Raw genomic sequence first — 27919 nt, forward strand, 5'->3', positions numbered from 1 at the left:
TTTTTGTGATTTAGAGGCATAAACATTACAATAAACTGTCATGTTCTTGCAGAGAATTAACACTGATCTGAGGAACCACATTGTTCAAGAATGGGCTGTTTGGATAACATAGAGACTATGAATCATTGACACTTGAATGGAGAGAATTAGGATTTCAGTTAATAATAAATTGGTAGAAGCAGTTCAAGACAACCAATACATGTTGACCTATGTTATTTTAGGTTGGGAATATGGAATTACCATTCCCCCTGACAACAAACCGCGATCATGGGTAGCTGCAGAAAAAATGTATCATACCCACAGAAGACGAAGGCTGATCAAAAAACGCAGAAAAGACCCAAGTCAAACTACAACATCAAGGCTTAAAGAAGTAAGAAAAAAATGCAATCAGTCTTTCATATTTGTTGAAAATAATGGGAATGGAAAAATGAAAATGGATGGTTAGTTGAATGGATGGTTAGTAATTATTCATACATTTTGAATCTGTGGCAACTGGAAATTAAATGTCTGCGGTTCTGTCCTAGGAAAGCTCATTCTATGAGGATCAAGAAGGATGGGAATTTGCCTCTTTGATTGGGTGGAAATTTCACTGGAAACAGCGCAGTTCAGATACTTTCCGCCGCCGCCGCTGGAGGAGAAAAATGGCTCCCTCAGACACACATGGTGCAGCAGCCATCTTTAAGCTTGAAGGTGCTCTTGTAAGTAACCATTTAACTTGCTACCCTGCTCATCATAACTGTATAACTTGCTCATCACTTCATACCCTGCTCATCATAACTTAGAAGCTGACTAAGGTTGGCTCTGCCCCAAGAATGCTCCAGACCACCTCCAGCTGTACCAGCAGCCAAGTTTAAGCTGGCGCAGCTCTGGAGACAGGGGCTGCTTCAGGTCAGGTTCTTCTTCTTGGTAATGGGGTTACAACCTAGACCTCCAGGCTTTGGAAAATTGTACCCCTTCCCCACCTCCGGATGGATGGCATTTAAGAAATACTCTTAGAATGTGGGGAGTGCAAAATGAGTAGCTGGCAATTGACTTTCTGTAGATGTGTTTAGATAAACAATCATTATACTTATATAATTTATATTTATATAATTATATCAATCTATTTTATCTTTATATATATTTTAGGGAGCAGATACAAGTACTGATGATGGAGACACGACTTCAGAGAAGGCCAAAAGTTCAACAGCACATGTATTTGGTGCAAACACTCCTATAGTTTCCTGTACCTTTAGCAGTAAGTTCAAAGAAGAAAGGTTATCTCTTCTGGGTAGAGCACAGGTTGGGCCTGCAGAAGGTACCAGGTTCTGTCCCTGCATCTCCAATTAAAGTATCGTGGATTGCAGGTGTCCAGAAAAAGCTTTTTTTTCTGCCTGAAATTCAGGAGAGTTTGAGTAAACAGTAGTGAAACAAATGTGCCAGTGGTCTGACTCAGTAGAAGAGCTTTAGCCTTTGAAAGCTTGCACCACAATACACTGTTACCTTTCCATGTGCTCTTTGTTGCTGTTGTTTGTCTTCAGTAGAGTAGTGTGGATACTGTTGTCAAATTCTTCCCCTGTTCATCTTGTGTTCTAGCCTTCTGTGCTTATATGATCAAAGTAGAAGGTATCTAGAAAAAATAATTGCACTCTGTTTTTCATTGCGTGGTTGAAATATAACATATTCCCATTTTACACTTGGTGGTTTTTTTTCAGGATCAGAATTAGCTTTCTGGCCCAGTAATACTTGGATGGCAACCACCACAACCTCTTATGGTTTTGGCCAGATCTAGTTAAATGCTTCCATTAATATAATTATTTTGATTACTCCAGAGTGGGGAAAAAATGCTGCCAGTCAGTGGTGTCTTTGGATCTGGCCAGTATTGTGGTGTCTGCTTGTCTGCTTAGAATTCAAGGAAGTCAGAGGGGAGAAAATTCAGCAGCTATGTAAGGTGCTATTACCACAGACCAGAGCTGCTGGGTTGCCCACAGCAACAGCTATAAGGGCCTTCTTGTACAGGGCAAGGACTGGTCCTCACTGAGGACTGGAGTGGCCCAGATGGGGAGAGAGCAGCCTCCCAGATCATCAACCCACCAGGATTTTCTCTGTCAACCTTAATGGAAGCCTGGGTCCGCTGCCTCCCCATAGCAAAACAACCAATTTTACTGTAAAATTGAGTCATGTAATGTAATGGTTACGATGATGATGTAGTGTGAGAAATAACAGTTTTCAGACCACATCTCATGATCAGACTGGGACTGCAAATCAAATCATGATCAGACTGGGACTGCAAATCAGTGAAATTGCAAGTCATGAATACACAAATAGTGAGGATCTGCTGTGTATGTATTACCTCCCCATGGAGCTGCTGCTGGCTTCATATAATAATGTTACTTGCTTAGCATGTACGTTTTGTAACAGAGCCAATAGTGGAAGAGAAGAAAATTCAGAGGAGTATTTAAGTGACTTCTCCCCATGCGCTGTGGTTGCAGTGTGAGAAGGGCATGCATTAGTGGAAGGTACAAGATTCACACTGAACATCTGCTTCAGAGACCTCATGTCATCACTTGAAAAATACAGTGACTTTGTAATAGGTAAAAAGACTTTGACATGAGTTAAGTTTCTAACCGGAATTTCAGTCAGCATCCTCAGATCATCAAGCAATAAATATACAATTCTCTGATTTGTACTGGTATGCATTTATCTAATGTCAGTAGACTATATGCAAATCAGAAATGCAAAATCTCACCTTACTATTATAGGCAGAGAAACAGCAAAGGAGACAGAGGTGGTAGAGCAGTGTCAAAGGCTTTCAGATCTGGAATCAACTGGCTATTGTGGGTTTTTTGGGCCGTGTGACTGTGATCTGGTAGTTTTAGCTCCTAACATTTCACCCCCATGTATGCCTGGCACCTTCAGAGGCATGTCATGGTAAGATGTGTTTCTCTCCATGGCAAAGTGATGTGCCTCTGAAGATGCCAGCCATAAATGTCAGCAAAATGTTAGGAGCTAAAACTACCAGGCCACGGCCACACAGCTCAGAAAACCCACAACAGCTAATGGTAATTGTAAACTGACATTAACAGTAGTACAGAGAAGAGTCAGGTAGGTGGACAAAACAACAAATGTGATAGAGGAGCAAAGCTTACTATTATATTAACGCTCATCTAATGTATTATTGTTTTTTTAAGGAGTCTACAGTTACCACTTTCGGTGTTACATCTATCAAGCTCGAAATCTTACAGCTTTGGACAAAGACAGTTTTTCAGGTAGTGTGTGATGGAACTGTCAGATCTGAAGAACTCATGAGTCTGTAAACGCTGCTTGAATCGTGAGCTTATCTGCTACATTCTTGCTTCAGACAAAGATCTGGGTGATGATCACAACTTTGGTGTAGTGGTTAAGAACGGTGGTTAAGCGGTACAGTGGTTAAGAGCAGTATGGTGTAGTGGTTAAGAGTAGTGGACTCTAACTGGGGCCCCATCCACACATGCAGAATAATGCACTTTCAGTGCACTGTGTAGCTGTGTGGAATAGCAAAATCCACTTTTAAACAATTGTGAAAATGGATTGAAAGTGCATTATTCTGCATGTGCAGAAGGGGCCTTGGAGAACTGGGTTTGATTCCCCACTCTTCCTCATGAGCCCACTCTTATCTGATGAACTGATTTTATTTTCCCACTTCTGCACATGAAGCCTGCTGGGTGACCTTGGACTAGTCATAGCTCTCTCAAACTGCCCCACCTACCTCACAAAGTGTCTGCTGTGGGGAAAAGAAGGGAAAGGAGTCTGTAAAGTCGCTTTGAGACTCCTTACAGGAGAGGAAAGTCAGGTATAAGTCCAAACTCCTCTTACTTCTGCAGTTGCTGATCATATACTCTTCTCTCTGTTTTCCTTTTTGTCAGAATGCTCTTCAAGCCTGTCTCTATTTCCATCATATTTTTAGACTGCTCAACCTTCCATCTTTCTTTCCTTATGCCCCTGTTATTTTTGTGTTTTCTTTCAAAAGAATTTCTTCATGTACTACCCTTCTCTGGGACCAGTGAAGTTAAGTCAGTGACTGCCAGTAGATCTAGTCAGTGGTAGCCAGAATTCCTTCTTTCTGCCTAGCCCACCTTGTGACAGTTATTGTGAATGGAACCAATTATTGTGAAGGATATTATGCTGCAACCAAGCACACTTTGCTACACAACTATTTGTTTTTCTTTTAAAAAGTTATTAATCCATACATTGCAACTGTAGTGATTTTTGAGCCCATATTTCATGTGCAAAATTTTAATGTACATAAAATTTCATGGATAAAATATTAGCATATACAGGGTTGAATGCAACACAGACTGTAGTGATGGAATTTTGGAAGGTTTCTGTTATTTTTTTTATCATGGCCATTTATTCCTTCTGGTTTCCTCTTGCATTTATCATATTTTATGTAATAAGCCTCTCTTAACTCTCATACTCTAGAAGAACAGTATTTTTCAGTAATAATGGCTAAGTTTTATACCTCAGTGTCTATCGTGTAACCAGTATAGTCATTACTGAGAAAATTGTTTCATATGTTCAAAACCTGGAACTGTTACTCAAACCAGAGACAGTTCTTAATTCAGATCCCAATTTCCTCTTTTTTTCCTCCAGTAATGAAAGGACAGAAAAAAGTAAAATCAAACTTTTATTTGGTCTCATTACATTCCTCGTTAGGGGCCAGTGAAGATGACCTCAAGATAACCTTTTATATAGCTCAAGGCACTGTGTAACAGCAATTTGTACAGGAAATGCTAATAACCATAATCGGATACCTTCTTCAGAGACCTGGATGATTTAGAGGTCTTTCTAATAGTATGCCTAGAACCCTTTAATCATTTACCCTCTCCTTTAGAAGAAAGGGAGGTCATAAATAAATAAGCAACATTTAGTTCCATGCTCAATTTGTGTTAAATTTGTGGCATTTATTGTTTTTGCTGTAAATGGAATGGTACTGTACCGCAGGAAAGGGAATCCAGGAACATGATATAACAGAGTAAATGTAGTAGCAAAGTTTAGAGCAATGACGATCACATATTCAGTCTCATTGTTTAAGTTCATAAGATAAGAATCATAAAATGCGCTGCATGTGCCCGTTCTGCTGAGTACAGAGTAAGGTCAGCGGATCTGTAAACTGTTTCTTCAGAATTGTCACTTCTGTGTCGACAGTGTCATGGCATGCAATAAAGATGTTTGCGCATCATAAAATGGTTAAGAAAGGAGTCTCAATGTCTTGCAAAAATGTACAAAGGAAAGATATAGAAGGAGACTGTTACCCCAGACAGCTGATCTCATCCTTAATGGTTGTGAGTGTAATTTAGCAGCCCGAGGGTAGAACATGGTTCCCAACCCACATTTGCTGAGATAATGATAATGAGTTGGCAGAGGTCTCTTGTGAAGGTGGAATGGTTAATTATATTGCTAACTGAGGCAGTTCCCTTCCATTGGACTTCTGTTGTAAGCTGCTTTGGGTTCCTAATGGGGGAAAATGCCTGTTTGTCTTGTGCCCCAAGTGTAGCCATCTGATATAGGGCAAGTGTGGTGTAATTGTTAGAGTAGCAGACTAGGATCTGGGAAACTCTAGTCTAAATCACCATTCAACCATGGAACCTTGCTGGTTGACTTTGGCCTCACCTGCCTTATTGTTGTGAGGATAAAATGGAAGAGATGAGAATGATGAAAGCCACTTTGGATCCAACTGAGGAGAAAGGCTGGATATCAATAAAGTAAATAAATAATGATGCCTCCAGTGGTCACCTTTGGTCATATGCATAAGCAGTAGCAATGAATTAGAAGAGTATGCTATGCACAAAATTAAATAGCATCATACAGTGCTACTGGAGAATGTCATCCATTGCTGCTGCTGTTGTTGTTGTTGTTGTTGTTGTTATTTATTCCACTTTTATACCGCCCTCCCCCAAAGGGCTCAGGGTGGTTTACAACATAGAATACATATAAGTGGCTAAACAGAATAAAATGCTAAAATTTATACCAGATTAAAATGCAGCGCTCCAGATTCATAAATATTTAAAACAGACGGCGTTCAACCTTTGACTCCTCTAACTCTGAGAGGGGAACAGCGGATCTCAGTTGTTAACGGGCACCTATCAGCAGCCGGCCTCCCCAAAAGCCCGGCAGAATAACTCAGTCTTACAGGCCCTGCGGAATTTGTTTAAGTCCCACAGGGCCCGGACAGCTGACGGAAGAGCATTCCACCAGGCAGGGGCCAGGGCCGTAAAAGCCCTGGCCCTAGTGGAGGCCAGCCGCATCATAGAAGGGGCGGGGACCTCCAGCAAATTGGCCTCTGCCGAACGCAGAGACCGATGTTGGACATATGGGGCCAAACGGTCCCTGAGGTACGAAGGTCCCAGACCGCGTAAGGCCTTAAAGGTTAACACCAATACCTTGAAGACGATTCGGAATTCAACCGGGAGCCAGTGCAGATGGTGCAACACGGGCGTGATGTGATCTCTGGAGGCACCTCCCGTGAGCAAACGAGCCGCTGCGTGCTGGACCAGTTTCGATTTCCGAATCAGCCTCAAGGGTAGCCTGCGTAGAGCGAGTTGCAATAGTCTAATCTGGAGGTGACCATTGCATGGATCACTGTGGCCAGATCCGCCTGGGAGAGGAAGGGGCCAGCCGCCGGGCCTGGCGAAGATGGAAAAATGCAACCCGGGATACATGGGCCACCTGGGTCTCCATAGAAAGAGACTAATCCAGGTGGACCCCCAGGCTGCGAACCGAGGGGGCCGGTGCCAATGAGACCTCCTCCCACACCGGTGGCTGAAAGCCCCCCACCCCCCCGGCGACCTAGCTAAAGGATCTCCGTCTTTGCTGGATTCAGTTTTAACATGCTTTGCGTCAACCAACCAGCAACCGCCTCCAAACAATGCTGTAGAGCTGCAGGGGCGGTGTCTGCTCCCCCCTCCATCGACAGAATGAGCTGGGTATCATCAGCATACTGATGGCACTCCAGCCCAAAGCTCCGTACCAGCTGAGCAAGGGGTCGCATATAGATGTTAAATAACAGCGGGGACAACAGCACTCCCTGAGGCACACCGCAATAAAGTGGGCACCTCCAGGAAGCTCGGTCCCCGCACCACACTTGCTGACTCCTGTCCCGGAGAAACGAGGCAATCCACTGAAGGACAATACCCCGCACCCCAGAAGCAGCCAGGCGGTGGGTCAAAAGGTCATGATCGACCACATCAAACGCTGCGGTGAGATCCAACAACACCAGCAGCGCCGATCCGCCTCGGTCAAGCTGCATACGGAGCGTATCTGTGACGGCGATGAGAACAGTCTCCGTCCCATGCCCAGCACGGAAGCTGGACTGGAAGGGATCGAAGGCCGATGCGTCCTCCAGAAAACCCTGAAGCTGCTCCAACACCACTCTCTCAATTACCTTCCCCAGAAACGAAAGATTCGAGACGGGGCGGTAATTGGCCAGATCACTAGGATCTAAAGATGGTCTTTTTAAGAGTGGGCGGACCACTGCCTCCTTCAACCCACCTGGGCAAACTCCTTGCTCAAGGGAGCAGTTGATGATAGCCAACAGGTGGGGTCGCAGCTCTTCCCGGCACGCTTTAATAAGCCAGGAGGGGCACGGATCCAGAGGACAGGTAGTAGGTCTAACAGCAGCCAGGGCTCTGTCAACATCGTCTTCGGAGAGCAGGGAAAACTGGGCCAAACAAGGGCCGAAAGACGGCAAGGGAGCCTCCAGTTCGCTAATTGTCTCCAAGGTGGCAGGGAGGTCCTGGCGGAGCGACGCGATTTTATCTGCAAAATAGCTCATAAATGCCTCACAGCTAATGGCCAATTGATCGTTTTTTGAACCCTCTGATAAAGAGGTAAGAGATCGAATAATGCGGAACAATTGTGCTGGGCGAGAGCTAGCAGACGCGAGAGAGGAGGAGAAAAACACTCTCTTCGCCTCCTTCGTCGCCATCTCATAGGCCTTCATAAGCGTCCTATAAGATGTTCGCGCAGCTTCGTCATGAGACTTCCTCCACACTTGCTCTAGCCGTCTAAGCTCCTGTTTCAAGCAGCGTAGCTCCTCAGTGTACCACGGAGCCAGCCGAGAACAGGGTCGAAGAGGGCGTCGGGGTGCAATAGCCTCGATGGCATTTGAGAGGCGGACATTCCAGTCCGCTACTAGTCCATCAAGGGTGCTGGTGGGTTCAGGATCCCGCAGAGCATTCAGGAATCCATCAGGATCCATAAGTCTCCGCGGGCGAGCATAAATTCGCTCGTCGCCTAGACGGGGGTGTTGCGGCATGCTCATCCGAGCCTTCAGGGCATAGTGGTCAGACCATGGCACTCTGTCAATAGAGGATATGACCACATCAACCCCTGACCCAAAGATCAAATCTAGTGTGTGACCGGCCTCATGAGTGGGGCCAGAATTTACCAGGGAGAGGCCCAGCGTCGCCATGGATGACACCAGGTCCGCGGCCACCGTGCATGAGGCAGCGTCGACATGGACGTTGAAGTCCCCCAGAACAATAAGTCTGGGGTACCGCAACGCCCAGTCCGCCACCACCTCCAGCAGCCACGGCAGGCTGTCTCCCGGGGCGCTAGGTGACCGGTACACCAGGAGAACAGCCAACCTCTCCGATGCCAACCACTCTAGGCCGACACACTCCATACCCATGATCTCCGGGACAGGGATAGCCCTAAAAGGGATAGAATCTCGGACTAACATCGCCACGACACCACCCCGGCCCTGTGTTTGCGATCGGTGGAGGCACCCGAAACCTGGTGGCGTGACCTCACCTAAGGCAACGGTCTCGCTTTCTCGCACCCAGGTTTCGGTGATGCAAGCCAGGTCCATCTGCTGAACTCCAAGAAAATCCCGGAGAACAGCGGTCTTATTATTTATGGACCTGGCATTTATCAACACCAAAGACGAAGCAGGGTGTCTCTGAACCCAACCACCTTCGTCCCTTGGGATAGGTCGGAGGTCAGAAGGTGAACGAGCATAGCCGTATCTCGTCCACCTTCTCTCATATGGCCGCCGCCTACCGTCATACCTGCCCTGTCCCATCAACACTGGGATCCCAACCCCAAGGAAGGTGCCCCCATCCCCGCTGTCCCCTCCCAACTCAACCCCGGCAAAACTCTCCACCGTAGGTGGACTCAGCTCGCCACTAATTTGCTAGTTCTAATCTATCTAACTAACACTAATACTATACAATAAGCAAGCTAATATAGAATTATACAAACCACCCACTAACTAACCTCAGCTAATCAGTTAATCAATTAATCAATCAGTACAATCAATACAATCAGTCAACCAATCAATTCAGTTAATCAACTAATCAGTCAATCCATCAATTAAGCAGTCAATCAATCCATCAATTAAGCAGTCAATCAATCAGTGTGATAAATACAAAGGAAAGGGGGGGATGATGGACTCCACAGCAGAAAGCAGCATGCAGCACAACTTCTTGATGTCTTCAGCAGTGCTTAAATTATGTGCTCCTGTTACTGTTACTATGGGGCCTTCTCGGGTGGTAAAAAGCCAAGCCCCTGGAGATGGCAAAGGTGGCCACGCGCCTCCTGGCGGCCCTGGATTACAAGTATTCCTCATAAAATCCCTCATAAATTCCTCATAAAATCCCAAATGACCACTGAGGAGAAATTCATGCCCATTATAATAACCATATATTACAGTGTCCCATGTTCCCTAAAAGGGAAGGCTTCACAGTGACCATTTAGCGTAGCATTTGATTTGATTTGATTGTTTTCTCTCTACCCACTTTTGGAATGTTATCACCTTTGTATAGAATTGCTGAGCCTCATCTGATGTTGATATCCATTGTCAGCCAGAGACAACACATGATGCTGTGCTAGCACAACATCATGGCCTAGCTGTTAATGTTGCATATTGCCATAATTTGTGCCAGTGCCCATGCCCTATATGCTTAACTGCATGTTTGAGTCAAACTATTGCTGTTGATAGTGCCTATTAAACGTTCTGGGATTTTCCTGGGTGTTCAAAACACTTCACACATATTATGTCAATAATCTTTAGCAAAATGCTTATGATAAGGTCAGTATTTGTAACCCCATATTACAGTTGAGGACTTAGTTGAAAGGCAGTGGCTCTTTTGAGATGACTGAGTTGAATTTTAAGTCAAGGATGTCAAGAATATTGCTGATGCTGTTTGCATTAGGCCCTTTCCACACATGCAGAATAATGCACTTTCAATGCACTTTGCAGATGAATTTTACTGTGTGAATAATCCACTTGCAAACAATTGTGAAAGTGGGTTGAAAGTGCATTATTCTGCACTTTCAGAAGGGAAAGGGGCTTCTCACTGCCAGCGCAGACTACAATCCTAAGCAAGAAAAGAATCACCATGCATCAGTGGATAAGAGCACTGAAATGGAACTCAAATACACTAATAATTGCTACTTTCATTGGAATCACTTTAGATTTTATTGGATCGGAATGAAACATCTAGACACATTTCCAGGCCTTGGTTTGATGGTTGATGAATAGTGATATAGAACATCCTTGTGCAAACAGGATTAGAAAAAAATGTAAATATCATTTTAAAATATATGTGTGTCTGTCATCTTTCAGATCCATATGCTCATGTTTCATTCCTCCATCGAAGTAAAACAACTGAGATAATCCATTCAACACTGAATCCAACATGGGATCAAACCCTCATATTTGATGAAATTGAAATATATGGAGACCCCCAAGCAGTAGCACAAAACCCTCCTCTTGTGGTTGTAGAACTCTTTGACAATGATCAAGTGGTAAGTGGTGGAATTTCTGGGTTCTATCTCGATCATTTTAGTAATGGCTGGGGGTTAACAAGTTCATCATGTTGGATTCATCCATTTGTCCAGGGCAAAGATGAGTTTCTGGGAAGAACCTCTTGCTCTCCAATGGTGAAACTCAATCCAGAATTTGACATCAGTCCTAAGCTTTTGTGGTATCCAGTTACAAATGCAGGAAAGGCTTGTGGAGATGTCCTTTTGGCAGCTGAGCTTATATTGAGGGAAAAGGTAACTATTTTAAAAAAATAATTTCAGTATGCTCAGCCTAATCCAGAATGTGGGGGGCTGAACCCATCTCTGGAGTCAGGAGACCTACGCTGGCCTGGGTGCCCATCCCACTGGCGCAGGGGGCAAATGCACCAGCAGGAGGAAGGCTTATCCTGGTGAGTGGGTGCTGCACAGCTCCACGGTGCCCCACTCAAAAGCTAGTACTTGTGCTTCAGCCTGCTGGTGCAGAAAGTTGCTCTGGGGTGGCCAAGGGTGTCCCAGGGGTGGGCCAGGGAGTGGGCAGCTTCCACTGCCCACCTAGCCCCCATGTGTCAGCACAGCCGGCCTCAGAAATATTCCACATTTTTGCGGTGTATCTCTCTTATCCCCTTGGGGTGGCAGTTTCTGGTGGGGGGGCGGGTTCCTGCACTGCAGAGAAGTCTCTTGGAGAGGGCAGGGTGGTGCCAGAACAGTTCTGTCCTCACCCGTTCACCCAATCTGGATTGGCCTGTAATGGTGTCTTCAAGTGTTGATTACTGTGTATGTTTCAGGCTTAATATAAATGACAAATATGTTTCTCAAAATCTCTAAACAGGATGGATCCAACCTGCCAATTCTTCCATCACAAAGAGCACCAAATCTTTATATGGTTCCACAAGGAATTCGACCTGTAGTTCAGCTGACTGCTATTGAGGTATTCTGTTTACTACTTACAAACTCCCACCATCCAGAGAGCCATGTGTTTAACAGGACAAATAACATCTCACATATGCATGCACAAGAGCAAACCCTAGCACATACCATCGAGCCATATGTAAGTCAGTGGCACAAACAGCTGCTGCTTTTGCTCAGGAAGAATTTAGCCATCTAGAACAGACTCTCTAGATCAGGGGTAGGGAACCTGCGGCTCTCCAGATGTTCAGGAACTACAATTCCCATCAGCCTCTGTCAGCATGGCCAATTGGCCATGCTGGTAGGGGCTGATGGGAATTGTAGTTCCTGAACATCTGGAGAGCCGCAGGTTCCCTACCCCTGCTCTAGATAAAGATCTATGATTTCACAAAGGGGAAAAAATGATCTCATTTAAGAGCTAGACAGTCTTTTAATTATCAGACACATGCCTGCAGGAATTTAGCATGTAATCCAATAGTTAATATCATGAAAGAGAAGGTATGGCATTCTTTGTTGGAACCTAGGCAAGCCATTTCTTCCAGCTCCGTTCTGGTAATACTGGCCTACTAACCTATTAGACCAGTGGTATTCAGCACATTGCTCGAGCTGCATAGGATGCCAAGTCCCAGTCTTCATCCTGTTCAGCATGCTTGCAGAAAGGAACAGGACAGCAAGATGAGATTGTTCAGTGATGAAGAGGATTCTTCCATGGCTGTTATCTTTAGCTTGTTCACTGCTGCATACCTCCGGGTGCTTCTGTCCACTGCTGCTTTGGTCTACTTCCTGTTATCCTGGCCATGATGCTGGTGAGGCCATAGGAGTCATGGTTCCTACCATGTGCTTGTGTAACCTCAGCTTGTGGGTTCTGTGGGGCAGTACTTGGAATGAGTTGCAACAACAACTTTTAACAACAAAATGGTTTACTTTTCTTTACAATTAACACTTTTAAAACATCAACATTTAACATTACAATTCAAGGTCCTGTTCAGGTTGCATTTCAAGTCCTTCTATTTACAGTCTACTGATATTGCCAAGTCCAAATTCTTCTTTGCAAGTTGGCTGGCTCCTGAAGACTCCAAGGGCTTGATGAACAGGTTGCAACATGATGAAGGTCTCCAGGAGAACTCTCACCCATTACAACCACACAAGAAAACCCTGAAACAATAAACTCCAACATTTACAACATAGCAAAAACAACAACTACCTTCCCAGTAGTTCCCAACAATATTGCAATTACCTTAACAAGGTGTTAAGGGCTTATAGAAATCAAGGTCCGAGTCTGGTACCCTTGTCTTCTGCAAAGAGCTCTTTCAGCCTCTCTGCTGCTCCGAGTCTCCACCCCCTTACTGGGTCAACCCATTCTGGGCCAACCCATTCTGGGCATGGGGGTTACACTTGCAGCTCAGTGGCTCCCATGATCATTGATCAGTGAGTCCAGACAGTGGTGGGTTGATTAGGGTGGGTGGCCAGCTAAAAGTACCTTCCAGTGAACTTCATCGTTTAACACTGTTCTCCCCAGTCTTGCACAAGCGTGCTACTATGCATGCTACTGTGCATATATACACATGCGAATAATTGTAGTATATACAATTGAATGTCCTTTATCTGGAAATAGTTCTCCCAAAGCTTCCAAGTATTCAGATTAATCATGCAGCTGGAAGTCACTGTAATCGTGGGTAAACCTGGTTTTTTTAATCAACTAAAATAAGTTGTACAATGCATTTTGTATTTTCTATAAAATGTTGATTAACATTTTTTTTGCTACTAAGAGGGTCAATGTGCCTGCAGTAGTTCTTTTTTCATTCCTAGTTCGTAACTTCTTGGATTGATTATGCCGTAGACTTATTTTCCTCTATGGTGAGATAATGTGTGTTTGTGTGTGTTTGGAACAGATCCTTGCCTGGGGATTACGCAACATGAAAAACTACCAAATGGCTTCTGTTACATCCCCTAGTCTTATCATAGAGTGTGGAGGAGAAATGGTGGAATCTGTAGTGATTAAAAACCTGAAGAAGACACCAAATTTTCCAGGATCTGTTCTCTTCATGAAAGTGGTACGATCTTCTACTAAATGTCTTTAGTAGACTTTTGGCATTGGTGATGGGTACATTAACACAATTAATTTATAATTTTTATTGAAATATTTGTATCCCACTTTTCCATCTGTGACAAATCTTTATGTTAGAATAGCTTCATGAGGGTAGCCTGTTGGTCTGCAGTAGGAGAGCTAGATTTGATGACCAACAAAATTGGGAAGGGATATAAGCTTCCAAGTATCAAAACTCTAATGAAGCGATCTTTGACTGTCAAAAGCTCATTCTCCAAAACTCTTGTGGGTCTCTAAGGTACTACTGAACGCCAACCTACTCATGGTAGAATACAATCCTTCTCCCTAGATGCTCTTAATCTAAAAATTGGTATTCCAGTGGTATTATTCATGTAAACCTTTCAACAACTTAAAGATTTCTGCACTGAATAAGGCAGCGGTTCTCAACCTGTGGGTCGCGACCCCTTTGGGGGTCGAATGACCCTTTCACGGGGGTCGCCTAAGACTCTCTGCATCAGTGTTCTCCATCTGTAAAATGGATAAATGTTAGGGTTGGGGGTCACCACAACATGAGGAACTGTATTAAAGGGTCGCGGCATTAGGAAGGTTGAGAACCACTGGAGTAAGGTACTGCATACTGTTTATTGTTCAGCAGTACTGGCCTCACATGTATTTATGCATTTTCATCTGTGTCAAGAGGCAGATAAAGAGGTCATAACTGTAGAGCTGTGTATTGTGCTGAAGTAACTTTGAGAAGATCACAGAGGCATTTGCATGCATGTGTTTTTACTATTTACACACATGTAGCAAGGTGTATATATCCTGTTGCCTCTTCTGCTCTAGTCTTTGGTTTGCTTACAGGAAAATCATCCTAGAAGAAACTGCATGCACAGAGAGGTAAGTCAGAATTAAGCAAATAACATACTAAGTTTCTCTTTGCAACCATCAATGGTAACAGGTTCTTCTAGCTTTGGTACTTAAAAGCAAGCCTGTGTGTATTCTTCATAGTCACACAAAAAAACTACAGCAAAGAAACTCAGATTTTTACACTTGTAATGAATTATACAGCAAAATGAGCAGTGTGTATATGATTTGGGAGTTTCTTCTAAGCAATTGTAAGGAAAATCAGAAATAGTAACCTAGAGAGGGAGAGAGAACATTGTTTTCTTGTCGTTACAACTCACACATTCCCAGCTCCAAAATTATGAACATGTCTGTATTTCTTGCAAGATGGAAGTATCCTGTTCCATGCATGTTTCTATGCTTTCTATAAGAAATGTAAACAACATTTTTTCTTCTTTTGCTGCCAGCTGCTGCCCAAGGAGGAATTGTACACTCCATCCTTAGTTCTTAAAGTGGTAGATCACAGGCAATTCGGCCGTAAACCTATCGTGGGACAATGTACCATTGATTTACTAGAGCATTTTCGCTGTGATCCTTATGCTACTCAAGAAGACATTGCACCACAGATGAAAGGTAGAGTTGCCATAAAAGATAAAGGCTCAGTCTCACTACCATCGGCACAGTCCGTTGAGAACATCTCCAACACAAGGGGCCTCTGAAATAAATTGGCTCAGTTGAACACATACCCAGGGTTATGGAGGACATGCTATCTTCTCAGTGGATTGTGCTCCATTCCTTTTGATCATCTGATGTGACTGGGAGTTCTGGTTTTAAAGAACCTGTCGTCACAGCAGATAGACTGTTGAGGAAACAACAAAGATGTTAATGAACAATATGTTTTTGCAACATGTGGAAATATTTGCTGTGTGTTCTATAATACAATATAGTTTTCTAGGATGTTGTGGGTTTTCCGGGTTGTATGGCCGTGTTCCACTAGCGTTTTTTCCTGACATTTCGCCTGCATCTGTGGCTGGCATCTTCAGAGGATCCTTTGAAGATGCCAGCCACAGATGCAGGCAAAACATCAGGAAAAAATATACTGGAACACAGCCATACAACCCAGAAAACCCACAACATCCTTGTGATTTTAATTGTGAAAGCCTTCAACAATATAGTTTTCGTCTTTCTCCTGGAAAAACATACACAGTGCATCAGATCTGTGCTATTTAGTCAATTACTTGGTTAGATTAATCCGTTAAAAATCTTTGACTCTATTTCATCAATCAACTTCTTAATTGTGCAGTAGATTTTGTTTTTAAAAAACCTCAATACTTGTTTTTAATGTTAGAAATATAGTTGGAAAGCACCATCTTTTAAAAAAAATGTAAATATACAAACCACAAAAAGATAATTAATATCATGTCCCCCTCCAAATAGAAAGAAAAAAAACTAAATGTAAAGCTACATTAAGCACTGTGTAAAATCTATTGCTGAACATTATATCAGCTATGTGTTTGGTTCCAATAATTAATAAATGGATGTCACTGTTATACAAACAGTTCTTGGTGGAAGCCATTATCTTAGAAGAGGCATTCTGTTTTTTCTGCCATAGATTATGAAATGCTTATGACATGTTTATCACCTCAAAAATAAGGAAAGTATACTCTGTTATTCAGAGCTATTGTTTGGTTCACCCACAGATTTAACTAAGTTTAATTAATATTAATGAAATCTTAAACTAGTAAGATTTTTTTTTAATTGGGAAGGACAGTCTTTGTAAAGACTCAACGCAGAGAAACGGGGGAAACTAACATTTTGATTGAAAAAAATTACAAATGTGGACTTACTTTCGCAAGTTATTCAGCTTCACAGAATGTTTGATTTACAGTTAGTCTCCTGTCTGCTGCCCCTCGTCGAGATGTGGTGATTGAAGTGGAAGCCACCCAGCCCCTACTCACAGCACAGGTAATCACAATCATATGCAACTTTGGTGTTTTGATATTTTTGTGGCTGATTTATGTGCTTTTCAGCATACAGCTTTGGCAGATGGAAATCTAACTAATCAAAGTGTCTGCAAATGCTGGTGGAAGCTTTGACAATAACAATTAACATTATTGCTGCCTTGCAGAGAAAAATGTCTTGACCATTTTTCCAGTCAGAACATTTTGTTTTCTCGGTGTTCATGATCATCTTCTTTATGGTATTCTTGAATTGGTTTGCAGCAGCTTTAGAATATATTTGCTGTTCAAAATTATTCAATGAATAATTTGATGAATCATATTTTGACCTGCATTTTGTTCACTGGCAATTAGGTCCTGAGGTTCCAAACCTGAAATGTTTGAAATATTTAACAGGTTCAGTTGACTTTATGGAGTACAGTTCACCCCCATGGAAATGCTGTTCAAATGAATATTTGGCCCTTTCCCCACTCACCTTTGCCCAAGGGTTGCTGCGGGCAATTCCCAGCGCGCGCAATTCCTGGCGCACGCCCTGGCTTCCCCATGACCCCGCGCTCTGTGCGGGGTCGTCAAAAGGCGCCATTTCAAAAGGCGCCAGGAATTCCACCCATCGAGGGGGCGGGAGAGAGGTAGCGTCGGGGCGGCTGTGTTCTCGCCGCCCCTGAAGTGGGGAAGGCAGCTGGACCCCGCGCTACTTAAGGAGAGTAGCGCGGGGCTTAAGGAAAGTGGGGAAAGGGCCTTTGTTCTCGAGAAGCAGTGTGTGAAGAAGTGCTTGGTATTTTCTCACTTATCTGACAAGATGAGTAGATTAGTAGACTAAGATTAGACTAAAATTAGACTAATTAGACTAAGACTAAGATTAATAATTAGACTAAGATTAATAAGACTAAGAAAATTGTATCTAGATCTTACATGCACTGAGGAGAATCAGAGATGCACTAAACCTCTAGAAATGTGTTGAAAATGGAGCATTGCCATGGCAACAGTAGCCAGTCAACTGATTTCTAAGATTATTCATCAAAAGCAATTATGCATCCAATTGCTGATATTTCATGCTTTTTAGGGGGTTCATCCTACTAAACCATGGTAACGTCTGAGGTTCATCTGCCAGTTAAATGATGCCAGAAGTGTTACAATTTTGCAACTGCAGTTTATCTTTTCTCTCTTTCCAGTTACAGGTTGTTTAAAACCTTGTTTGACATGCTTGGAGAAACCCACCCACCCTCATTTGGAATTTGATGTAGCATAGCTGCCCTTTAATTGTGCCATATGAAGAGAACCATTTGAATGAGCAAATGATGTGTTCTTGTAAATGCTAAAGTAATGCTAAAGTAAAGTCGATGCTCTTGCAGCAAATGACTTGTCCAGTTAGTCTTCCAATTTGAATCTAAATAATGAAAGGAAGCTGTCATTCCCTAGCAGTATTCCAGTAATATCTTGCAAAACATTGTCAAAAGACAATGTTCTGGAAAGTCTGAGCCCCCTCATGTTTTACCTAAAATCTTTCTGTTTTGCCGGGAAACTGCATTATGATGTAGGACTGGAAAAAACAGGTAAAATGTTAGAAGCCTCCTCTGAGATGGCCCAATCACAAGCAACAATATCTGCTGTTTTCACAAGAATATATCATTTTCTATTATTTAGGGTACTTTAAAGACTAAAGGAGCAGTGTATAGCAAATAGCTTAGTACAGTAACTTCTAATGTTGTTTGACATTTTTAAGGAGAAAGGGGAAACGTATTGAACTTAATTTGGAAGTATTCTTATGAAAAATCAAAAACATTCATTTTCTGTTTCAGAACAACAGTGACATTGGTATTTTATGTGTGTATGTTCACAGATTGAAAAATGCCATTGTAATTATTAATTCAGTATAGGAGTAAGAATCAGTTTCTTACATTGCTCTGTTTGATTTCAGATTTAAGGAAATTAGAAATCCTAATGCTGCTAGATAGTGGTTTTAATAACCCACGTTTGGCTCAGTGTGAACATATTCTAGTTTGACATGAGATTATTCTGGTTGTTGAAGGCATTCACAGCTGGAATCATGAGGATTTTGTGAGTTTTCTGGGTTATATGGCCATGGCCCCTTCCGCACACGCAAAATGATGCGTTTTCAAACCACTTTCACAACTGTTTGCAAGTGGATTTTGCCATTCCGCACAGCTTCAAAGAGCACTGAAAGCAGTTTGAAAGTGCATTATTCTGCATGTGCGGAATGAGCCCATGTTCCAGTAGTGTTTTCTCCTGATGTCTCCTCTTAAGATGCCAGCCACAGATGCAGGAGAAATGTCAGGAGAAAATACTACTGGAACATGGCCATACAACCCAGAAAAACCAAAAACATCCTAATTATTCTGATTGTTTGTGATCTGTGACCTTTTGAGAGTTTCTCAAAACTTTACAAGACCTCACATCCAGGTCTTGGGCCACCATATCACAAACTGAGTAACCCCTCTCCAGTAGACCACAAGCACTGCATTTTGGTCTGAGGTTCACTCATGACCTTATTGATTTGTTCATAAAATATCTGTGCCGCCTTTCCACCCAACTAGGGGTCCCAAGATGGTGAACATCAAACATTCTAACATTAAAATGTCTGATTAAAACAGAGTTTAAAATATAGCATATACAAAATAAACAGTTTAATAATATATATAAATACAAACACACATAGTGGAAGTCAGATTACTTTCCCTGGGTAGGGAGGCTCAGTACTCCAACCAAGAAGGCCCTTCCTTTGGGTAGCCCCCCATCTATCCTCAGATGGCTGGGGAACGTGAAACAGAGCCTCTGAAGATGACTAGAGTAGACAGGTAGATCCATATGGGTGTAGGTAGTCTTCAAAGATGCTGGCCCAAAGTCATACAGGGCTTTAAAGGTGACTACACCACCTTGAACTGGAAGCAAATTGGAAGCCAGTGTAGATGGAATAAGATTAGAGTGGTATGACCCCTACAAATATGTACCAGAGTGACAAGCTCTTTCCTGCCACTAGTCCTGAAGAAAAAAATAATGTGTGAAAGATTTGTAGATAACAGGTCTTGGCAGTGCCAAGTAATTTATAGAATTTGAGATTCAAAGTAAAATCTATTTAAAAATTTGATTGGATCCTAAAAGTACTGTATTGTACAGTTTCACTCAAAGATGGCATCCCTTTGGAATTTAATAGACCAATTTAGAAGGAAATAATACATTATTGTTTGGAAAGCATACAAAGAATGTGCAGATTAAAGTAATGACATGTAGAACTTTCATGAGCTGCATTCCAATTTCTAGTGCTTAAGCAGTATGTCAACAGCAGTCAGCAAAATGACTACTCCAACAACTGTGCATGTATGTATGTATGAAGAAAATGCATGATTTCAATACAGATGGGGTCTTATGTGTGCTTTGATCACTCAGCTGATGGTTCTCTTTTGGATCTTCTGCAGAGAGGTTTTGGAGAAGAAAAAGTTCCAACTTAATGCATAATAATTATTATGACTTCAGTTCTAAATTTAGCATTGATACAAAGTTCTGAGCAGCATTTCAGTTGAAAACAAGGTTGCCAACATTCAAAGAGGCTCCATGCTAACTGTAAGAAATTTAGTCCTGGTCTTTTTCATGGACATTTTCCTCCAAGATCTCAAGCTGCTATATGGTTATTTCATTATTGGCTTTTCATGCGTTAGAATTGCTTGTGGGTTCTGTCATCAGTAGCATTCTCAGTTACCGATTATAGTTGTTTTCTGGACCAATTTGTCAACAAACAGTTGTCTGCTAATAATTCAGTGTATGTTTCTTAAAATATTGTTGGAAACCAACTATTTGAAAGGCTGATGGGGGGGGGCACTTTGCTTGTTAAGGCATTTGGAAAAGGCAGAACATGTTCTCTATATTTTTTCCTAAGTATTTGCCATCAGTTAAGGCTTGTAAAAAATGGATTCTGTGCCTGAGATCCCCCCCGCCCCGGCCCTATTCACAGAATTACAGCAGTGGACAACCAGATATTTTGAATGCTCTGAAGACCAAATGCTAGAGACAACAGCGGGAACTGCTTTTTGCTTTTAGGAATTGTTGGACACCAAATGCTGGGCTAGTGGGATCTTTGGTTTAATTCAGCAGGACTCCCAATAAGATAGAAGTAATTCTAACAAAAAATATGATGAGAGCCAGCGTGGTATACTGGTTAAGAGTGGTGGACCTAATCTGGAGAACCGGGTTTGATACTCCTCCACATGAGCAGCAGACTCTTCTCTGGTGAACTTGATTTGTTTCCCCACCCCTCCATGTGAAACCTGTTGGTGACCTTGGGCTAGTCACAGTTCTTTGGGAACTCTCAGCCCCACCTATCTCGTAGGGTGTCTGTTGTGGGGAGAGGAAGGGAAGGAGTTTGTAAGCTGCTTTGAGACTCCAAACTCCTCCTCCTCTTCCTCCTCCTCCTCCTCCTCCTCTTCTTCTAATCAAGTTGTTCACTCTGCTTCCCACCTCATAGGGGATGCAGGAGTGCCCAAAATGGATTTTTAATCTAGTTAAAGAAGGAAACTCCCAAGTCATGCCACACAATTAGCACCATGTTGTATGGACTTTCTCTTCTTGTTCTCCATCAGGAGAGAAGTCCCAATTTAGAAGCAGTCCTTGACCCCTTTGCTAGGAATAGAACATCAGACCACTTTTTTTTTCATTCTTTGATCCTAAACTTGGAGATCCCGAAAAAAAAAATCAATGAATTCTATGACTATGGGATAAAAATCAGCACAGGTTCTTGTGATAATTCTGTTTTTATATGTATATATCCATTGGAAAAATCACAAGTTTTCTTTTGTGTAATTTTTATTCGGTATGTTTGAATACTAATCTTTTTACTTCTGTTTTACTTTTTTTCATTTCCTTGTATCTTCCTGAACAGCTGACAGAAAAGGTAAATGAATCAATTATGTGTGAAAATATGTAGTCAAACATTTCATTTTCTTTGTGTTTGATCCAATCATTTGTTGTGGGCCTTTAACACCAGAAGGGCATTTCCAGTTCCCTTAAATGTGGAGCAGTTTGAGATCACTCATGCTGGAGCACCCAGAAGTGCTTGTGTTCAGTTCTCCTTGTTTTCATAAAGATGCTGTTCTAAAATATGTGGCAATGCCATTACTTTGTCATAACTAAGCAGGCCTCAGCCAAGTCAATTATGGGAGACTGCCTGACATCTCTGAGCCTCCTGAAAAAACAGGTTATAGGGGGTATTTCATGCAAATCAGATGTAAATGTGTATGTGAATCAGGGCAATAGGCAGTTTCTCCACTGTGACATTTCCAAGAGGAACAAATCAGTGCTCCAGTTTAAGGGAGTATCTAAAGGCCTTACATTGGCTACAGTTCTGGTACCTTGTAACAGTGGCCTAATTCTTTCAATAACAGCTGTCTTAGGAAGACCCAATATGAAGTAGGAAAGTAGCATGTGTGCTTGCATACTTGATCCTTCTCTGATTCATTTGCCCCTTTAAACTACTTGCTCCCCACATAATTTTTTTCCAGAAGTACATTTTCAGAAGTACATTCCTAAGTCATTTCTGCTCAGCTGCTCCCAGAAGGATCTTTTGGTGGTACTGGAAGGGGCGGGGGGAATAGATGATTTATGTAGAGCTCTGAACTGGGGAAGGGCATCTCATACCAGAGAGTTTCAGGTTTCATTGGTTGATGCTGAACCTGGGGCCAAGCAAGGGGGAACTGCTCCCAGGATATGTGAGCCCTGCACCCCGCCCGCCACGCTAACCCCCACCCCGGAATGCCCCCACCATGTCCCCGGCACCCCGTTGACACTACGCTACTGCTCTGAACATGTACTGGAGGCTTTGAAGAAGTAGAAAGAGATTCTGGTAGATCTGTAGTGTAGGAACCTTCTTGGCCCTTCAACTGATTTCTGAATTTGAGGGACCTACTGAATGTTCAGTAGATTTATCTGAGTTTCTGAAGTCTTTGAAACCTGATCTACTAAGCAGCCCAACTGTATGCCTCAATATGTAATACATATTGCTCTGCACACCATGTGTTGCACAGAGTTGGGGCACATTTAACACATTTAACAGCTTGGCCCACGTTCTGAAAGCTATTGTTGTTGCTAAACTTTTTTGTATTGTCCATCCTTAGGAAGAAGAAATTGTAGACTGGTGGAGTAAATTTTATGCTTCAACAGGAGATACTGAAAAATGTGGACAATACATTCAAAAAGGATATGAAACACTAAAGGTATTTGTTGAGGGTGGATAATCCAAACTTTGGTTGTAAAATATCAACCCAATTATTAAAATTACCTGCCTTTAATTCAATTTACTTTGCTTAGGAATGTGACCCTTATTCAGAGATGTTATCTATCTTCAGCTTTGTATTTTTTGGAAAGAGCTGCCATGTGAAAAAACTCCAGAGCTACCTCATGAGAGAAAACATTTGAAATCTGTAATTTTCTCTAACTTCCTCTTTTATCACAAGTATTACGTTATTTCTATACTTAAAAATCATAAGGCAAAGTCACCCAATAACATTTTTGTTGACTGGTTTATTCTGCCAGATGGTATGGATTTTACGTTCACCAGTTATGTCAAAGTTCCTCCACAAATAGTCATCCAAAAAAGTAATTTTCTCTTTCCAAATGCCTTTTTCAAGTTTAACGTTAATAACCAGGTACACTTGCAAATGTTTTAAATTGATCAAAGTTTGTATTTTTGCTTAGCATTTTTCTAATTTTTCTTACATTTTGTTTGAAGGTGTACAACTGTGAACTGGAGAATGTGGCTGAATTTAGGAGTTTAACAGACTTCTGTGATACTTTCAAGCTGCTACGGGGAAAATCTGAAGAAAATGATGACCCTACAGTTGTAGGGGAATTTAAGGTAAAAAAAATACATCTTAAAGTGCCCCTGTTAAGCAGAACAGGGCAAATAATTTACTATTATTATTAAGCAAATTGTACTTAGTTGAGTAAATTGAGCTTCCAAGTGAGGGCATGAACAATTATGTATCATATGGTACGTTCAAATCTTAAATCCGTGTATACGTACCATTTGCAGTATTTTATAGACATCATTTATGCTTGGCTACAGAAATACGCATCACCACCCCACCGTCTGCCCTTCAAAAACTGACTTCAATTAGTTCTGAAGCTTTCCAGAGCAATTGTTCTTGAAGTGTGGGTTTGGGGAGAAATCTGGGAAGAAATTGACTTCAACACATACAGTTCTTACAGGAATGGGAGTGCTTGGCATCCAAGATGATGGATGTGATTTGATCAGCTGTGTATATAAACTTATCCTATGTTAGGTGTAAAAAAGAATGTTGCTCTATGGTTGCGAATACACTATGCACATGGACATATTTTAAAAGATAGTCTCAAAATATTATATATGAAGAGATGCCTTCTGGGTAAGAAACTTGTGTACAAATGAATTCTAATGCAGAATAAATGAAATAAGAACAGTGACATAGGCCATTTCTGCACGAATCATACCTGGTTACAACCGGTTTCTTACAATCTGGGTCTGTTTTATCCTGGTTTCTCCCTTCATATGGCTGCCCGTTTTGTGAAGGAATCCAGTGAAGACTGGGAGGAAATACTCCAATTTCTTTCACACAAGCCTGGGATTTCTGTATGTATCTGAGCATGCCAGTGTCCCACGTTCTGATTGGCTGTTGTTTTTGAGTGGCAGCTTGAATGAACGTCAGGCAGGGAGATCAGGGGGTGGGCGGAGTGGCAGGGAGATCAGGCAGCTGGGCAGGAAAAATAAACTGGTTCTGCTCCCATGGTATGTGCATGGTAGCGGGCTCACCCTGGGAGTTTGGAAAAGAATTGCCAAATGAATACCCCAGGAGGAGGGAAATATAGCAGGACAAACCTACTTGACGACCGGGAACTATGCAAAATTCTTGAATAGACAGGTTATTTCTCTTGCTCAGAATATTTAGACCATGCAGAAACGGCCATAAAAATAGCACACACATAGTTAAATTACACAACATAAGAATCCATTCATTTGTGTAAACTAAAAGAGTTACTAGGGAGCCGCGTGGCATAGTGGTTAAGTGACTGCCACTCACATGGTCAGGAGTTCGAGCCCCCTGTGGGTCAAATATCCTTGCAGCTTGCTCATGGTCAACTCAGCCATTTTTTGGTTGGTAAATGAGTACCTTACTCATAGCTAGGAGGTAAAGAATAGCCAGGGAAAGCAATGGCAAACTACCCCACAAAAATGGCTTGCCTATAAAATCACTGCTTGCAGTGGTACCCCAGGGTTGACCACAACTGACGGGGAAACGTTACCTTTTTTAAAAGAGTTACTGGACTCAGTGCTGAGTAATTTCTTCAGTGGTCTTCAAATAAAACTTGATTGTGATATTGTTCTCCATGGGCACAGCAGAAAAGGTAGCTAATCACTTAGTGAAATGTGTTGTTTGGTTGCAACTTCAATGTTTCTTTTTATGATGTTTCTTAGGGATCCTTCAGGATCTACCCATTGCCAGATGACCCTACTGTTCCACCTCCTCCCAGACAGTTCCGTGAGCTACCAGACAGTGGACCTCAAGAATGTATTATACGGATTTATATTGTCCGCGGCTTAGTTCTCCAACCTAAGGATAACAATGGGCTGGTGAGCCAATGTATCCAGGATTTAGTTTAGATTAGAGCTATTTTGGTTCAGTGGTTGGAGCCCTTCATTTGTCTGGGATCCTGAACTAGGAACTTGGTAGAAAAGTGGTAGTGGTAGTGGTGGTAGTAGTAGTTGTAGTTAGTTGTAGTAGTTGTTGTTATTGGGAAGACTCAGGAAATGTGAAGACCTGTTAGCACCAAAATACAGAAAAAATTAAGCTGCTTAATAACACTATGATTATGACAGATTGAATATCAACTTTAGTCTTAGAATCTAGGTTTAAACTCCTGATCAAGTCAGTATCACCCTCAGTTTCCATCAGATAATTGTCTCACAATTGGTAGTATTGATGACAAAAAGGTAGTAAAGCACTTTGCAGACTAATACAACAACATGTACTTTTTCCTACAAAAAGAACTCGGGAGGCATGCAGTTAAACCACCTGAACATCCTGGACCTTCTTCGTGCTCCTCCAGGGTTCTAGCATTTGCCATCCCCCCCCCCTTTCCGATCCTCCAATAGCATTTATGTTATTTAAGCACCACTTTCATCCAAATCATTATTTCCTGCACTAGTAAACATAGAACTTTGAAAAAATAGCATTTATATTGCCCTGGGTGGCTAGTAGCAATGTTCACTTTTCTCTATAGTTGTACCCACCATTTTCTTCCCCATTCAGTAGACTCTGTGCTGCAGCAGGGAAGAAAATGGTGGGCTCAACTATAGAGAAAAGTAAGTCTTGCTGCTAGCCGTCTGGGGCAATATAAATACTATTTTTTCAAAGTTCTGTGTTAACTAGTATAAGAAATCTGATTTGGATGAAAGTGGTGCTTAAATAACATTATAAATGCTATCGGAAAATCTGTACTACTTTAAAGTGTGGAAACACACTGCTGTGACTTCCGCTGTAGCATGCATGACCACACCTACTTATTTTTGTGGAAAAGGGTATAGATAGCAATTATTTTTAGATACTAGGGATTTACTGCACACATGGCACTCCATAGCATCAGGACCTCACGTTGTTCCCCAGTGACTTAAATGGAAGAGAGTTCTATTTGCACAAAGGCCATGTGCGCAAAGCTACCGTCTGTTGGACCAAATGACTAATTGGTATAGATAATAATGATGTCTAGCATATGTGCCAATTTTGACTTGTATGTTAATTAACATCATATTTACACCTTGTTTCCAAACAGTGTGATCCATACATTAAAATTACGTTAGGAAAAAAAGTTATTGAAGACAGAGATAATTATGTTCCCAACACTATCAATCCAGTTTTTGGCAGGTAACTCATTTATTTTTACACACAAAAAACCAAAAAATAAAATGATCCTATTGTCAAAACGATTCTAATTTCCATACAGTGCATCACAGCGATATCAACAGCAGCACTGAAATCATAGAGAAATGAATAGTTGAATTTACTTTCACATACAAAACAGAAAGGAATGTGTCATGGGGACAGAGCATGGCTTTTCCATTGATTTTTGTCATCTTCTGTTGCTTTTTATCAAGAGAGGATTCTTGAAGGACTAATAGAACAATTGTCACCATTTGCTGAAAAATAAAGCAACTAAATGCAAATTCTTAAAACTTTTTTGAAAAACCTTTAAAACTTCTATACTACAAAAAAACAGGTTTTTAAAAACTGGTATTTTATACATTTGATAAAGGGGTATTGGTAGTAGAAAGGCTGTAATACTATATCTTCCTTACACTGATGATAGACTTCTGTTATAATCCATTTGTTTTCAGAATGGGCTGGGTAGTCATATTAAAATAGCAATACCTATTGGAACTAGTTACAGGTTTATGAACAATGTTGAAAGTGCTGTTGTGAGCATTAATTTGAAGAATACTGGGTATTTTATTATTTAGAATGTATGAACTGAGCTGCTTCTTGCCTCAAGAGAAGGATCTGAAGATTTCTGTGTATGACTATGATGTGCTGACACGAGATGAGAAAGTCGGGGAAACCACCATTGATCTGGAGAACAGGTTCCTCTCCCGTTTTGGTTCTCAATGTGGAATACCTCAGCAGTACTGCACGTAAGTCCCTGTTATACTGTTAATTTTAAAAAGGCTGAGGAAATAAAGATAAAAGTTAACCTGCTTCAGCATCACCAATTGAAATGTTTGTCAAACATCATGTTTGTCAGCATCACCGATGTTTGTCAAAAACACTTCACTTGGCTACATTGTGCTACCAGTGGTGGCGAACCTATGGCACTCCAGATGTTCATGGACTACAATTCCCAACAGCCCCTGCCAGCATGGCCAGTTGGCCATGCTGGCAGGGGCTGATGGGAATTGTAGTCCATGAACATCTGGAGTGCCATAGGTTCGCCACCATGGTGCTAACCTATCACTGACTGTAACTGGATATACAGTGGAACCTCAGTTTTCATTGGTAATCCGTCTGAAAAGAATAGATGAAAACCAAAACAGATGAAAACCGAGGCAAACTTTTCCATAGGAATCAATGTAAATCCAATTAATCCATTCTAGGCACTCCAAAAAAGATACCAAAAACACATTTTTGGTGAATAAACATAGTGTTTAATGCTGAAAACAATAACAAACAATAACCACTAGGATCAGCTTCAGAGCCAGTGGACCAATGTTGCACCAGAAAGCTGTCCAAAGAGGTCTGTTTCTGATGCCTCTTTAAGATTTGTCTGAAATGGGGCAAGACATTGTCATGAGACAAGTTGCAGACATGGCCTGCAACAGCTTTGTCCAGGTGATTTTTCTCCACAAACCCCTGCACCTTACTGC

General features: G+C 41.9%; 1 protein-coding gene across 3 annotated transcripts in view; it reads left to right on the forward strand.

The window, feature by feature from the left end:
* Nucleotides 1–27919, forward strand: part of MYOF (myoferlin) — a 118574-nt gene that overhangs the window by 74176 nt on the left and 16479 nt on the right. For all 3 annotated transcript variants that reach the window (XM_048505859.1, XM_048505860.1, XM_048505861.1), the window contains 16 exons: nt 222–370; nt 525–698; nt 1129–1237; nt 3171–3248; nt 10589–10770; nt 10864–11022; nt 11597–11695; nt 13566–13727; nt 15031–15196; nt 16452–16528; nt 21413–21424; nt 22644–22742; nt 23258–23383; nt 24980–25135; nt 26335–26426; nt 27020–27190. In XM_048505859.1, coding sequence (XP_048361816.1) covers nt 222–370; nt 525–698; nt 1129–1237; nt 3171–3248; nt 10589–10770; nt 10864–11022; nt 11597–11695; nt 13566–13727; nt 15031–15196; nt 16452–16528; nt 21413–21424; nt 22644–22742; nt 23258–23383; nt 24980–25135; nt 26335–26426; nt 27020–27190 — 2011 coding nt within the window. The remainder of the gene's footprint in view (nt 1–221; nt 371–524; nt 699–1128; nt 1238–3170; nt 3249–10588; nt 10771–10863; nt 11023–11596; nt 11696–13565; nt 13728–15030; nt 15197–16451; nt 16529–21412; nt 21425–22643; nt 22743–23257; nt 23384–24979; nt 25136–26334; nt 26427–27019; nt 27191–27919) is intronic.

Source organism: Sphaerodactylus townsendi, linkage group LG08 (assembly GCF_021028975.2).
Source record: "Sphaerodactylus townsendi isolate TG3544 linkage group LG08, MPM_Stown_v2.3, whole genome shotgun sequence".
NCBI classification, from domain to species: domain Eukaryota; kingdom Metazoa; phylum Chordata; class Lepidosauria; order Squamata; family Sphaerodactylidae; genus Sphaerodactylus; species Sphaerodactylus townsendi.